We start from the raw sequence: 15,004 nt of genomic DNA on the forward strand, positions 1-15,004 counted from the left end.
AAAAAGCTCGAACTACTAGGAATATAGAAGCGTGGTTAGAAAATTGTGACATACAAACTTTCCAAAAATGATTTTGGTTCAAAAGCATCAGTAGACAACCAATCAATGAATTCAATATTGATATCAAAAGTTTTTAGGTATATTTTAAACTATTTTTTTTTATAAATAAGTTTTTCCTAGAATTCAAATTTATCTACAAGATTGTGCAAGTGGGTGTTCAAAATTGTTATAGCCACATACATCCCAAAATAAAGACAAAGTCGAAAAAAAATGAATGGATGAAGATGTTACACCCAAAATAAAGACAAACTCTAGAAAAAATCAATGGATGAAGATGTTACACTACTGAGTTGTGTGTTGAATCATGACATTAAGATATTATGAAATAATTCATATTAGATATATGTTAATATAAAGTGGAAGAAACTTTCAATGGGAAGATACATTTTACAAGTACATTTACAAAGCATAGTAGTTAATTGTTTTAATATATCGAAAAGAGTTTCACTATTCTTTTACTAAGCAGCAGGATGTAAGTCAAAAACATGGTTGAGCAAACTGAAATCCATAATTAAATCATAGTTTTGTCTAGTGGAATGGAAAACCATATGGGTTTCATAACAAATGGATCAATTTAACCTTAACGAATCATGGAATGGTGAATCCCTCAATTCAAACATTGAAAGCATTGACATTCCCTTTCATCAAGCCTATTATCAGTCCTTGTAATGGTGTATTTGGCATCTCCACTTTAGACCACTTTGTGCAAACAAGGGGGTGAAAGATTATGGAGACAAATTTGAATTTGGTGGAATGATATTCAGGGAAGGGATATCATATTCAAACAAGGGAATTCAAGGATGGAATAGAGAGATGGGACATCGAAGGTGACTCTAAGTGGAACATTAAAGGTGACATGATAGGAAGTTTCTAATAAGAGGATCAACGAAGGTAAGGTCATTGCCCTCTTTATCGAATATTGGGTTGTCAACAAAAGGCCAAAGCATTGGCCTTTTAGACTACTTTTATTAATTCCATGATTAAAATACAACATTTCTAATATTAATAATTATACATATTTATTTTTCTGTTATCTTGAAAACTTTTTTTAAATGTTAATGAAAATCCTTAAACTTTACATTACACAATGAAAACCATTACTAAGAGGCATGATGTATTTCAAAAATCATGGTTGAATAGGCCCTTCCACAAAAACATGGTTGAGCAAACTCAAATCCACCACTAAATCATAGTTATGTCCCCCTTTAACTAGTGGAATGGAAAACCATATGGGTTTCATAACAAATGGATCAGTTTAACCTTAACGAATCATGGAATGGTGAACCCCTCAATTCAATCATTGAAAGCATTGGCATTCCCTTTCATCAAGCCTATTATCAATCCTTGTAGTGGTGTATTTGGCATCTTTGCTTTAGACTACTTTGTGCAAACAAGGGGGAGAAAGATTATTGAGCCAAATTTGAATTTGGTGGAACGATATTCAGGGAAGGGAAATCATGTTCAAACAAGGGCATTCAAGGATGGATAAAGGGATGGGACACTGAAGGTGACTCTAGGTGGAACATTAAAAGTGACAAGATAGGAAGTTTCCAATAAAAAGATCAATGAAGGTAAGTTCGTTGCCCTCTTTATTCAATATTAAGTTGTCAACAAAAAACCAAAACATTGACCTTTTAGACTACTTCTTTTATTAAGTCCATCATTAAATTACAACATTTTAATATTGATAATTATACATATTTATTTTTTCTTTTATCTTAAAATTTTTTAAGTTAATAAAAATCCTTAAACTTTACATTACACAATGAAAACCATTACTTTTAAATGGTTAACTACAAAATAATATAAAACAAAGAAATTAAATAATTTTATTTCTTAATATTTAATAAATTGAATATTAAAATAAATATATACTAAATTACATTTATAAATTCAAAAATTATAATAATATAAACCAGGTTCATTTTATTAATTAACCAAATCCACATAATTTGTGTAATTTGATTACGCAAATTTACTCCAAATTTCAATAATTTAGTTATCATTACTTTATCAAAATCATAAATATGAAAATCTCTTATAATATAAAACAAAGAAATTAAATAATTTTATTTCTTAATATTTAATAAATTGAATATTAAAATAAATATATACTAAATTACATTTATAAATTCAAAAATTATAATAATATAAACCAGGTTCATTTTATTAATTAACCAAATCCACATAATTTGTGTAATTTGATTACGCAAATTTACTCCAAATTTCAATAATTTAGTTATCATTACTTTATCAAAATCATAAATATGAAAAATATGGTTACTTGCTTTGAAATATGTTCTCAAAATTAATTTTTAGCATTTTAATTATATATATTCAGTTTTACAGGTTTATAAAATAAACCCCAAAATATAACCTTATTTCCTTTAGAAAAAGAAATAGTTTACAAGAAAGGTCATAATTTCTTGCAACTTGATTTGAAGCCTTTATCTAAGATACATTCTTTCCATGGCTTCAATGCACATTTCCGATCGATTTGCCCTAGTAAAACTGTGAAGTCATATTGAAACCATGACTAAATAAATTAAAAGCCAATCGATTTTGTCAGAGCATGCACAGTAGAAACAATACAAATCATACACAAAGCAGAAATCATGAGACAACTAATTTAACGTGGTTCACCCAACCAATCTGGGCTATGTCCACCAAACAGAGGCATCGGCAATCTTATTATTCAATAGGAGATTACAACAACATAATTCCTCACACCCTCTTAGCTCAAATATCCTCTACGGGCTTACATTTTATAGATGGGAGTAGAAAACTGAATCATAAATTCCCTCACAACAAATATAGGATGCAATAACTCCTCCTCAGGAATAACTGGAGCTAACTTAGCAACAAATCCTATTGTTGTCACATTCATGAGATTTTTTCCAAAATTAATTAACAGAAAATCTCAACAATCTCCACCTTGACAACAATTAGCCTGATACCCTGTTCCTTTATTATTTTATCTTTTCTGCAAGCCAAGAGAAGCCAGACACCAACGTAGCTTCTCTAACAAAACTGGTTTCGTGAACATGTCTGCACAGTTTTCCTTTGTATGCACTTTTTCAAGAGAGACTCCCCTTTCAGTGATAACCTGTCTTACAAAATGGTACTTGATAGGTATATGCTTTGATTTACTATGATAGGCCAGATTCTTAGCCAAATGAATTGCACTTTGACTATCACAAAATAACTTGATGTTGTCCTGTAACCTACCAAACTCACCAAACAAACCTTTCAACCAAATTGCTTCTTTGCAAGCATGTGAAGCAGCTATGTATTTTGCTTCAGTAGTGGATAAAGCAACAATGTTCTGTAGCTTTGACATCCAGCTAATAGCTCCACCTGCAAGAGTAAAGACATACCCTGAAGTTGACCTTCTCTTATCCAAATCACCTGCAAAATCGGAATCAACATATCCGCAAACAAATTCACTACTCCTGTTATAAGTGATACAATAATCACTTGTGCCTCTCAAATACCGAAGCACCCATTTCACTGCTGACCAGTGTTCTTTTCCTAGATTTGCCATATACCTGCTGACAACCCCAACTGCATGTGAAATATCTGGTCGAGTACAAACCATCGCATACATCAAACAACCTACTACATTGGCATATGGAATTCGAGACATATATTCTTTTTCTTCATTTGTATTAGGACATAAACTAGAAGAAAGCTTAAAATGGGAAGCTAAAGGGACTGAAACAAGCTTCACATTGTTCATACCAAACCTCAAGAGTATTTTCTCAATATACTTCTGTTGTGATAGCCACAGCTTACCATTGCTCCTGTCTTTGAAAATCTCCATGCCCAAAATCTGTCTTGCTGCTCCTAGAGCTTTTCATATCAAATGTCCTAGCCATCTGAGCCTTTAACCTGTTGATCTCTATTATGCTTTTGCTTGCTAAAAGCATATCGTCAACATACAACACTAAGATAATGAACATGCCATTACTTAATTTCTTAAAGTAAACACAATGATCATATTCACTTCTTATATAATTTTGACTCATCATGAAAGAATCAAATTTCTTGTACCATTATCGAGGCGACTGCTTTAGACCATACAATGATTTCTTGAGCCTGCAGACAAATTTCTTGTTGCGATTTTGAACAAACCCTTCCGGTTGTTCCATGTAAATCTCCTCATCTAAATCTCCATGTAAAAATGCAGTTTTAACATCTAGTTGCTGTAATTCTAAATCAAGTAAAGCAACTAATGCTAATACAATTCGAATTGAAACAATTTTTACAACTGGTGAAAATATCTCATGAAAATCAATGCCTGCTTTCTGAGAGAAACCTTTTTGCGACCAGCCTTGCTTTGTACCTATCCTTTGTATCATCAACACCCGTTTTCAATTTGTAAACCCATTTACATCCCACAGTTTTTCTATCTTTTGGAAGTTCTACCATATTCTATTTTTTTGTGTGTCAAGTTGTATTTATTTTATCTTCGCCTTCCAACTCCAACACATCTGCATCGATTTCCTACAAGAATAAAGCATTTAAATGCACATATGAAAGCAAGGAAATTTTGAAATTTTGTATAAAAAAAACTCACACTCTACGGCTATGGAATTGTATCCAACTATTGTTATACTGAAATTAGATCTTACTGTGATACATTAGGATAATATTGTTGAACATAAATTTTGTGTTGCTCACTTAGAAGCAAATGCATGGGCTTATCTCCTTCTTGATATTTATGAGAGGTTGATGACTTTAAAAAGGATTTTATATGCTCTATTTTTTTGCTAAATCCAAATAATGATTTATCTCCATCTTTAAAGCATTCCATTAATAAGTTTTTCCACTCAGTACTTGTTAAATATGATATTGAATTGCGCCATGTTTCTATAGCTTTTGTAATTATATTTGACATGATGTTTGATAAAAATGATATTCTATTAATTAATTGGCTTTCCAAGTGAGATACCTGGAGAGTGCCCAAGCACTACACACAATACACTATATCTTCAACAGCCTAGTACATATAGGCTTTCACACAATCAGGGTGGTTTCAACCACTCCCTAGATAGTAGGATCTGAGATCTAAGATTAGAGTCTCAATCCTATCATCATCATAACAGTAATATATGTTTAGCTTTCTCCATTAATTCCAACACTTCCACTTAATGGGGAAAGGGTATTGAACAATAACATATGCCTGCTGGTCTAGTCTCAGCTAGGCTTACAATTAAAACATGAAACAACTTGGTAACAAAGGTTTTCATTTTTGTCTTCTTGCAGCAGAGCCCATACTTGTTCATCTTGAGTCGAGGCTTCATCTTTGCTTTCCTCGCCATGAGTTAGTGATATCTCTTCACCTCATTTCTTCCCCTGTGAAGGAAAGTTTGAATTCTTATTCTCGCCCTTCTCAAGATTATGACAGGCTGGATAGGAGAATTTTCTCTCTCACTATTTCTAGTGTCAACCATCTGAAAGTCAAATCTGATGTCTTCATCATTCATTGATGTAACGTCTTCACACACAGAAATATTAATGAGATCATCACAATTTAAATTTAAATTCTCTCCAGCTTTGTCTTCTTCTGCCACGTATTTACAATCAACTTCATGTGGCTCGTCCAATTGATCTTCAACACTTTGTTCCTCTTCACACCCTTCTTGAAGATCAGCTCATGAATCTTGCACAACAGACTGTGCCTCTTGATTCTCATGGTCATCAAAAGAACCACATTTTTCTGAAATTTCTTCTGACTCGAACATACTGCCCATGCTAATGCTTCCAAATGCCCACATGAGAAAATCATCATCATCAAAATCAAAAATATCTAAAAATATAGACATGTTGTTAAATTCCAACTTATCTCGCTTCGAGATTCTTTTTCGGTTCCACACGGTCCTCTAACGAGCTCCTCCAATAACCCAATTACCACGCAGGCGGGAAACTTCTCCCTTTGGTAGCTCTTCAACTGTAGAACCTTGTAAAATGTGGCTTCTGTGCCACACAGGTCTCAGTTCCCTCGGCTCTGGCGACGAGCAGCTAAATGACCTCTCACAAGCTGGTAACATTCTCAATATCTAATTCTAATGCACATATTTCTGAATATGGGTTAAAATCAACAACAAAAAATTCGCATTTTCTATGGCATATAATAATTTACAAGAAAATTTACCCAATTGGTTTTTTTGGGATCTCCACAACCTGCTACTTAAGTTTCTCAAACAATTAAATTTTGAGGACAAATATGCTATAAGAGAAACATTGCCACATGGATGAGCAAGCTACCACTGAAAACATAAACCAACGTTCTGCAATCGACTACCCTCCTCTGATCCTGCAGCGATTTTCACTCTTTTACGCTGCACCCAGAGGCATATCTACCTATCCATGACACCACAAATCTAAAACGATCGAAGGCACCAACAATTGAATTGACGCGGAACCACCAATCCATGATCAACGCAGTGCTGGCCTCAGACTGTTCGGCCTCAATCAGGACAAAACCTTCTCGGCCTCACACCTGCCACCCATACACCCATTCCACTTGCACGAATTTGAGTGAATGTGGTATTGGACCAGAAAATTGAATTAGGAGTTTTTTCCAACACCAAATGCCAACAAAGGAAACTAAAATGAGGCAATCATCAATTTATTTTACATAAAGCAAAGCCGATACACAATGCTCTACTAGCTATGCTTGAGATCTGACATGAGGCTTCTTTACGATCATTACAAGACACTTTGCATGGTGTACACAATGGTCATTGACGCCCCAGAAATGTTATTTTGAAAGTGCCATAGCCATGGATTCCAATGACGAGAAAATCTGGCCCTACCTTCTTCAGTACTTCGCACTTCTGCTCGTGGCCTTCACACAACAATCCGCAGCCATACCAAGAGGTTCTCAGCCGTTTGTCCAAGCACGCAGGCTTTTCAAACAACACGCAGTCTATTTCTTTAGCTCAAGATCGGCGCATCTTAGCACCACGTACTCGTGAAGGTCTTCGCAACTGTACACTTGAAATCTGCAACGGCTTGAGAAGCACGAAAAGTGATACAGTGTGATCGGCGCAATTTTCACTTCACACGCCCGTGAATATTTCGCCTTAGTCGCGCTCTCCACTTAGCTTATAGGATCGAAAACCCTGAAGCTCTGATACCATGATAAAAATGATATTCTATTAATTAATTGGCTCTCCAGGTGAGATACCTAGAGAGTGCCCAAGCACTACACACAATACACTATATCTTCAACAGCCTAGTACATGTAGGCTTTCACACAATTAGGGTGGTTTCAACCACTCCCCAAATAGTAGGATCTGAGATCTAAGATTAGAGTCTCAATCCTATCATCATCATAACAGTAATCTAAGTTTAGCTTTTTCCATTAATTCCAACAATGTTGCTCATGATATAATGCAGTTCCTCTGTCACTTCTTTCATGGTTGTCCCCTCTTTCCTCCTCTCTTGCAAACAAATCATTACTAAAAACATCATTGCTTTCATGGTTTCCAAAACAAATTGCGAAGTATTTTCCTTCAAGTAAGGATCAACAACATCCATGACCCTTCGTTATCCTAACTTATTAAGTACATACACTGCCAAATTCACATCATCAGGTTGCCTAGAGAAATCAATGGCCTTCTGCGATGTCACCAGTTCTAGAAAAACCACACCAAACCTATAAACATCACTTTTATTAATACGCTGGTAATATCTATAATAAACACCAACGCCCCTTGAGCGCATGTGAAGATGTGAGACAGACCTATATGTGCTAGCCGTGATAGCCAAAATTTAAATTTAACCTTGGCATTCAATTTAGTGTTAATTAAAATATTTTTCGACTTGAAATCTCTGCGATATATTGGAGGGAAGGCAACAAAATGGAGATAAGCCAGTTCTTATGTATTTTTCCATAAAATGTCCTCCCTCTACCTTATCAATTGAGCTTAAGTTTGCATCTGCAACCTTTTCTTCTATATAGGATTATTGCAAGTACTACTACTGCCATAACTACACACACTCTTGTAATAAGACCTTCATGAAATGTAAAAATAATAATATTCAGGCATACAAAATTCGCCAATATTCATCGGGAATTTGAAGGATTTATTAACCCCTTTTCTCTAGAAAATCTTAACTAGTTTTGAAAAAATCACTATCATTCACATTCTTTATTGGAAATTGAAATGTTTGTAGAAATCCTAGAAGGCTTCTAATTCTTCAGGGTAGTGATGAACTAGAAATTGTTGACATTCATCAATATATCCAGCATCATCAACTACAATGGATTCATTATTCCACCATCCCTTACCAACAACATCCATTGATAATACTTCATATACAGTAAAAATGTATCTGATATGAGATATAGTAGTCATTGTTAATACCTCTAGCCCCATTACTTACAATCTTCCTCCTTGGCAGCTATGTAAAAATGCATTCATTACACCCAATTTCTATCTCTCTTTCGCTTCCCCAAGACATAGTCCATGCATATACGCTGGGATGGATTTAAGACAAATGCACATTAAATTACTGGAATTTCAAGAGCTCTAAGATGCAATGTTTCAATTGGCAAAGTTGAGAACTTAGCATATGGGTCAATGGGATTGCAAACCAAGCTTCTCCCAGTAGAAACTTGTAGGACATTGATGGAGCTATACTCAAAATGCACTCTTTGTACATTGACTGAAGATGGGTGGCCTTTCAACGATTTTTTTGAGTTTACAATTGATGCTCAAGGGATGCATGTATTATACTTGGATCCTTTGTTAATGCATTCTCATCATGTATCACTTCATGGACTCTGTAGTTTGCATGTCAAGGTATATATATTAGATTACATTTTCAAAGATTTTTTTGAATATGTGATATTTTTAGTTTATTTTTGGTTTGGAAGTTGCTTTTAGAAACATGGTTGAGATCAAGGGTTGTACCACATAACACGAGATTCCTTCTGGTTGGGTGTCAAGTAAGTCTCAGGGTACACGTTTTTCCAAATTTGTTAGATTCTTGCACCTTGCGTCATTCATTTTTTAACATGCCACTGGGTTTAGGCAGAGTTGTAGGCCACAATAAGAATGGAACATTGGTTGATAGCTTATGTTGACCTCATTAGTGAACCAAAGCTTGTTGGAAATATTTTTAGTTTGGATAATCAAATTATTATAAAATACACTAAGACACATTATTTTTTCATGGTTTACTTAGGTGGCTTGGGATAGAGTTACCTATTAGGGAATTGGAAAATTGACTGTAGATAGCTTACAAGGAGGTAAGAAAACCATATTATATTCCAAAAATAGGTAAAGTTACCACTACCACAATCTTTAGCTCATAATATGTTTCAATTTGAGGTTGTAATATACCAACTAAATATTGTTTGGACCTGTTTATTTCATTGGGAGGTGACCCTTAGATGTGTGGTTCATCCGATCTATGAAACTATCTTGAGTTGCATTATGTTACACAAGGGCAATTGTTTTTGAGTTTTTGACTTAGATTGCATTTGATGAAGGCATCATCTCATATCCTTGAAAAATATTTTTGAAAGAGTCATTTATATCATTTCATTGTATTTAAGTTTTGAAGGAAATTGTGTCACTATTCTTTGTTTATATACTTTTTTTTAACCTACAGTAGCTTTGCTAAAAGGAAACCAGTTGGAGCTACCTGGATGTAGAAAGTAACAATGCACGCTGATGGACACTCTTTCAAAGCCAGAATACAAGATACTCAAGCAAGTGAGTTGATTCTCATATGTTATGTGTCTTTAAGGTTGGGTATATCATATAACAATAGAGTCGATGCTATCTTCTAAAATAGATGTGGTTCCATTTACTTGTTTCAGGCAGTTTTTATTGGGGGTTTGTTTAGTGGTTTTGGGTGCTTCTTAGTGGGTTTGACTAGATTTTATCAACAAACAATACTTCTACTCTAACAAATAGAAGGTAATATTCTTACCTTTTTGGGGACTACCAATCTTCTTCGAAGAGTTAACAGACAGTGAATTGAAGTGAAACTCTTTAACTTCTAAATTTAAGCTCTTTAAGATTTCCTTGAAGCATATATTGAAGATGTCTAGTAGCCCATTGTTTGTTTCCAAATGATTTTAAAAAGATTCCATACCATGCTTGATAAACTCTATATTGTGTATTGCACAGGAATATGTATTTATAACATAAAATTTGTTCCATAATTGGGTGAATAAGTTTAAGAATCATCATCTAAGCCAACCCAAAATAGGTTCACCCCTTTAATATTGTCACTCACTTCTAAATCTAACCCTACTTCTAATTTAGGACAATATGTTGCCCAATAAAAAATGCCATTGCATATTTGATACTTTTAATACACAAACCATTGCATTCTACTAATTGGGATTGTTTTGGAGTTCAATGGGATTGTAATCATTAATATTTGTTAAACAAAATGAATACTTAAACATTACATTACGGACAACTTGGACATTTTTGGAGGTCAATGAAAGTGTAACATTTTTGAAATTTAGCAATATCACAACAAAAAAGAAACAAATAAGAAATGTTGGAACAATAAATAAAAACATTGAGTGATAACTTGAGTTTGCAATGAAATGAAGCACCCTGTCATGTATAGCAATTTTCTTACATGAAGTTTCTTGCCTTTATTTTATTACGAACAGTTGGTATCGAAATTTACCAAGTACCTGTAAAGGTTATTACATTCAGATAAAGAATGCAATCTCCATTGCACACGTGTCAGAGATTACATATATTTGGAGGCAATTATATTCCACCTTAGGACTCGTACCATGAGATTGCTTTACATATGGCTTGGTGTGGAGCATGTTTTCACATTTATTGTGCATTATGGCTTGAAAAAGTAAATTGAGATTAGGTTTCTAATAAAAATCCAATCCAATAATTTTGCAAAATGCTTCAAACACGGATACATTTTTGGGTGGATGACATTTGTCATTTATTTGTGAAAATAGGTGTCTAAAATATCAATTTTCAAAGTTGATTAAAAAGCTCGAACTACTAGGAATATAGAAGCGTGGTTAGAAAATTGTGACATACAAACTTTCCAAAAATGATTTTGGTTCAAAAGCATCAGTAGACAACCAATCAATGAATTCAATATTGATATCAAAAGTTTTTAGGTATATTTTAAACTATTTTTTTTTATAAATAAGTTTTTCCTAGAATTCAAATTTATCTACAAGATTGTGCAAGTGGGTGTTCAAAATTGTTATAGCCACATACATCCCAAAATAAAGACAAAGTCGAAAAAAAATGAATGGATGAAGATGTTACACCCAAAATAAAGACAAACTCTAGAAAAAATCAATGGATGAAGATGTTACACTACTGAGTTGTGTGTTGAATCATGACATTAAGATATTATGAAATAATTCATATTAGATATATGTTAATATAAAGTGGAAGAAACTTTCAATGGGAAGATACATTTTACAAGTACATTTACAAAGCATAGTAGTTAATTGTTTTAATATATCGAAAAGAGTTTCACTATTCTTTTACTAAGCAGCAGGATGTAAGTCAAAAACATGGTTGAGCAAACTGAAATCCATAATTAAATCATAGTTTTGTCTAGTGGAATGGAAAACCATATGGGTTTCATAACAAATGGATCAATTTAACCTTAACGAATCATGGAATGGTGAATCCCTCAATTCAAACATTGAAAGCATTGACATTCCCTTTCATCAAGCCTATTATCAGTCCTTGTAATGGTGTATTTGGCATCTCCACTTTAGACCACTTTGTGCAAACAAGGGGGTGAAAGATTATGGAGACAAATTTGAATTTGGTGGAATGATATTCAGGGAAGGGATATCATATTCAAACAAGGGAATTCAAGGATGGAATAGAGAGATGGGACATCGAAGGTGACTCTAAGTGGAACATTAAAGGTGACATGATAGGAAGTTTCTAATAAGAGGATCAACGAAGGTAAGGTCATTGCCCTCTTTATCGAATATTGGGTTGTCAACAAAAGGCCAAAGCATTGGCCTTTTAGACTACTTTATTAATTCCATGATTAAAATACAACATTTCTAATATTAATAATTATACATATTTATTTTTCTGTTATCTTGAAAACTTTTTTTAAATGTTAATGAAAATCCTTAAACTTTACATTACACAATGAAAACCATTACTAAGAGGCATGATGTATTTCAAAAATCATGGTTGAATAGGCCCTTCCACAAAAACATGGTTGAGCAAACTCACAAATCCACCACTAAATCATAGTTATGTCCCCCTTTAACTAGTGGAATGGAAAACCATATGGGTTTCATAACAAATGGATCAGTTTAACCTTAATGAATCATGGAATGGTGAACCCCTCAATTCAATCATTGAAAGCATTGGCATTCCCTTTCATCAAGCCTATTATCAATCCTTGTAGTGGTGTATTTGGCATCTTTGCTTTAGACTACTTTGTGCAAACAAGAGGGGAGAAAGATTATTGAGCCAAATTTGAATTTGGTGGAACGATATTCAGGGAAGGGAAATCATGTTCAAACAAGGGCATTCAAGGATGGATAAAGGGATGGGACACTGAAGGTGACTCTAGGTGGAACATTAAAAGTGACAAGATAGGAAGTTTCCAATAAAAAGATCAATGAAGGTAAGTTCGTTGCCCTCTTTATTCAATATTAAGTTGTCAACAAAAAACCAAAACATTGACCTTTTAGACTACTTCTTTTATTAAGTCCATCATTAAATTACAACATTTTAATATTGATAATTATACATATTTATTTTTTCTTTTATCTTAAAATTTTTTAAGTTAATAAAAATCCTTAAACTTTACATTACACAATGAAAACCATTACTTTTAAATGGTTAACTACAAAATAATAAAAATATAATTTAAAATTCAAAAAACGCACATATTGTACTTCTCCTTAAAAAAAAAGAAGGAAAAATAACATATTTTAATTATCTAATCCAGTCAAATTATACCAACAATACAATTTTCAATGATCCCATAGCCCCAGCAAAACCCACCCGAAAACATAAATAAAAGAAATTTATCTCGAAAACCACCCCCACCAACTACTAAAAAGACCCAGTTCGCTAAAGCTGCCAATTTCCCAAAAAAGCAGAATCTTGCCTTACCTGATCTACATTCCAGAGGGAAGGCCCTTTAGTCACAGCAGTGGACAATGAAATATGTAGAGATTTGTAGCCACTGATTGACATTAGACCATGTAATTCCGTTTCAAGGGTTTTCAGTGCTGGGCGTGGCACGCAGAAGAGCATCGTTACTCCGCTCTTGGTCTTCGGGGGAGGCAGAAATGCAATTGGGCATACCAAAATTTTGAGCCAATTACCGGGGCAAGCAATGAGGGGCTCACCCCAACCAAAGTCCGTTTGGCTAAATCCCAACCACCTCCAGTCAGTAAGAAATGTATCTTCAACACACATATGCACATGATCTGTGAACTCTGGGCATGACCGTTTCATTTCAAGGAACGCTATGCTCGATCTCAGGTACTCCTCATTTAAACTTAACTTCGCCTTCTTTATCATCATTACAACATGCGAAAGGGAGCCATTCACAACCTCTTCTGCTCTACTGCTGCGCGCACATGCCACGTACATACCATTGCCATAGTATCCCTCTGCCAGAGGGGGGCTGAGGCGCCCCCTCATGTCAACTACGAGGAGAAGCCTGACTTCGTGATGAAGAGGGATTCCCAGAACCCTTGTTCTCACTCGCCACGCGAGCGCTACTAAAACATCAAAAGTTGTACAGTGCTCCTTCAGCTCCTCTACGATGGCGTGTCTTATCCTTCGCAAAGCATCTGAGTTGACAAAAAATGAGGCGAGGACCAGGTCCTCGGTTTTCACAGTCGACAGCGGAGTGTTAGGATTAACGAGGTATCCACTTTCAAGGACCTCATGATGCTGAAAACGGACAAGATAGGGCTGGTGGGGTTTGAGATCTTCCCGCTGCCACACTGGTTCGACTGAAAGCTTCGCCTCTCCTCTCGCAATCTCTGCAAGTCCCATCAGAAACTGGGCTGCCCCTCGTCCGTCACACAGACTATGGTTGAAACTCACACCCACCACAAAGCCCCCGCAATGGAAGCGCGTGACCTATTTTTTCAAGATAAAAGCACGCGGTGTGATCAGCCATTTCTGAAAATCTTCCCAGTAATTGTAAAGAGAAATCCAAGAGTATATGAAATGAGGTTTACCTGAAAAATGAGAGGGGGGACTTCCTCGACTTCGGCGGTGAGCGGAAACTGAAAGAGCAGCTGATCGAACGACGATTTCAGCTCCTCGAATTCTCCCAGAATTGGTAGTGTGCTGTCCGTGGCGGCTTCAACAAAGAGAGCACCCTCTCCCGTGCAGTCTACTTCGAGTTTACGACCGTCTTGTGTTTTCCTTACCCGGCCTGCGAGTGGGTAATAGTAAGACAGAAGTTGTGACAGTGCATCCTGAATAACCCTAGCTGGATTTGTGGCGGTGTAATTATTCCGGGAACCATTACTGTAGACAAGAAATACATCGAATCTCCTCCTCATAAGGAAATGGTCGTCCAGATTCGAAAGATAGAGGATGGATTTGGGAGAAGGTCGAGAAGGTGGTACGAGGAAAGACTCTATTACCTTTACAGGCAGCCGAACTTGGAAGCAATAAATATCAGGGTTCTCCATTGACAGATACCAGCTGCACAATGGATACAGCTGCAAGTTCACCTATTAAATACTATGTATTAGTTAATTATTGGTTCATTGCTTTTTCATTTTGTCCATTCAATATCATTTTATTATCCTGTTCATTAATAATCACTTTATTTTTGTCCATTAAATATCATTTTATTAACTTGTTGGTTAGATCTAGTTCATTTAATATTATTTTATTATCTTATTTATTAAATATTATTTTATTTTAATCGATTAAATATCATTTTATTATCTTATCAATTA

General features: G+C 34.9%; 1 protein-coding gene across 1 annotated transcript; it reads right to left on the reverse strand.

Annotated features, from left to right (window-relative positions):
- Nucleotides 1–12,998: 12,998 nt before the first annotated feature.
- Nucleotides 12,999–14,765, reverse strand: LOC149179120 (taxadien-5-alpha-ol O-acetyltransferase-like). The gene is made up of 2 exons (XM_089420529.1): nucleotides 14,270–14,765; nucleotides 12,999–14,168 (listed from the first exon to the last, which is right to left on the reverse strand). Exons 1-2 carry the CDS (start codon nucleotides 14,729–14,731, stop codon nucleotides 13,143–13,145), a joined length of 1,488 nt encoding a protein of 495 aa, XP_089276655.1. The 5' UTR covers nucleotides 14,732–14,765; the 3' UTR covers nucleotides 12,999–13,142.
- Nucleotides 14,766–15,004: the final 239 nt, after the last annotated feature.

This window comes from Pinus tabuliformis, chromosome 4_1 (assembly GCF_031772625.1).
Source record: "Pinus tabuliformis cultivar Carrire ecotype Pingquan chromosome 4_1, CPIR1, whole genome shotgun sequence".
NCBI lineage: Eukaryota > Viridiplantae > Streptophyta > Pinopsida > Pinales > Pinaceae > Pinus > Pinus tabuliformis.

Coding starts and splice junctions, on each gene's coding strand:
- LOC149179120 (XM_089420529.1), bottom strand. CDS start 14,731: ATGGAGAACCCTGATATTTATTGCTTCCAAGTTCGGCTGCCTGTAAAG. Junction 14,169..14,269: donor TCCCCCCTCTCATTTTTCAG/GTAAACCTCATT, acceptor TTGAAAAAATAG/GTCACGCGCTTCCATTGCGG.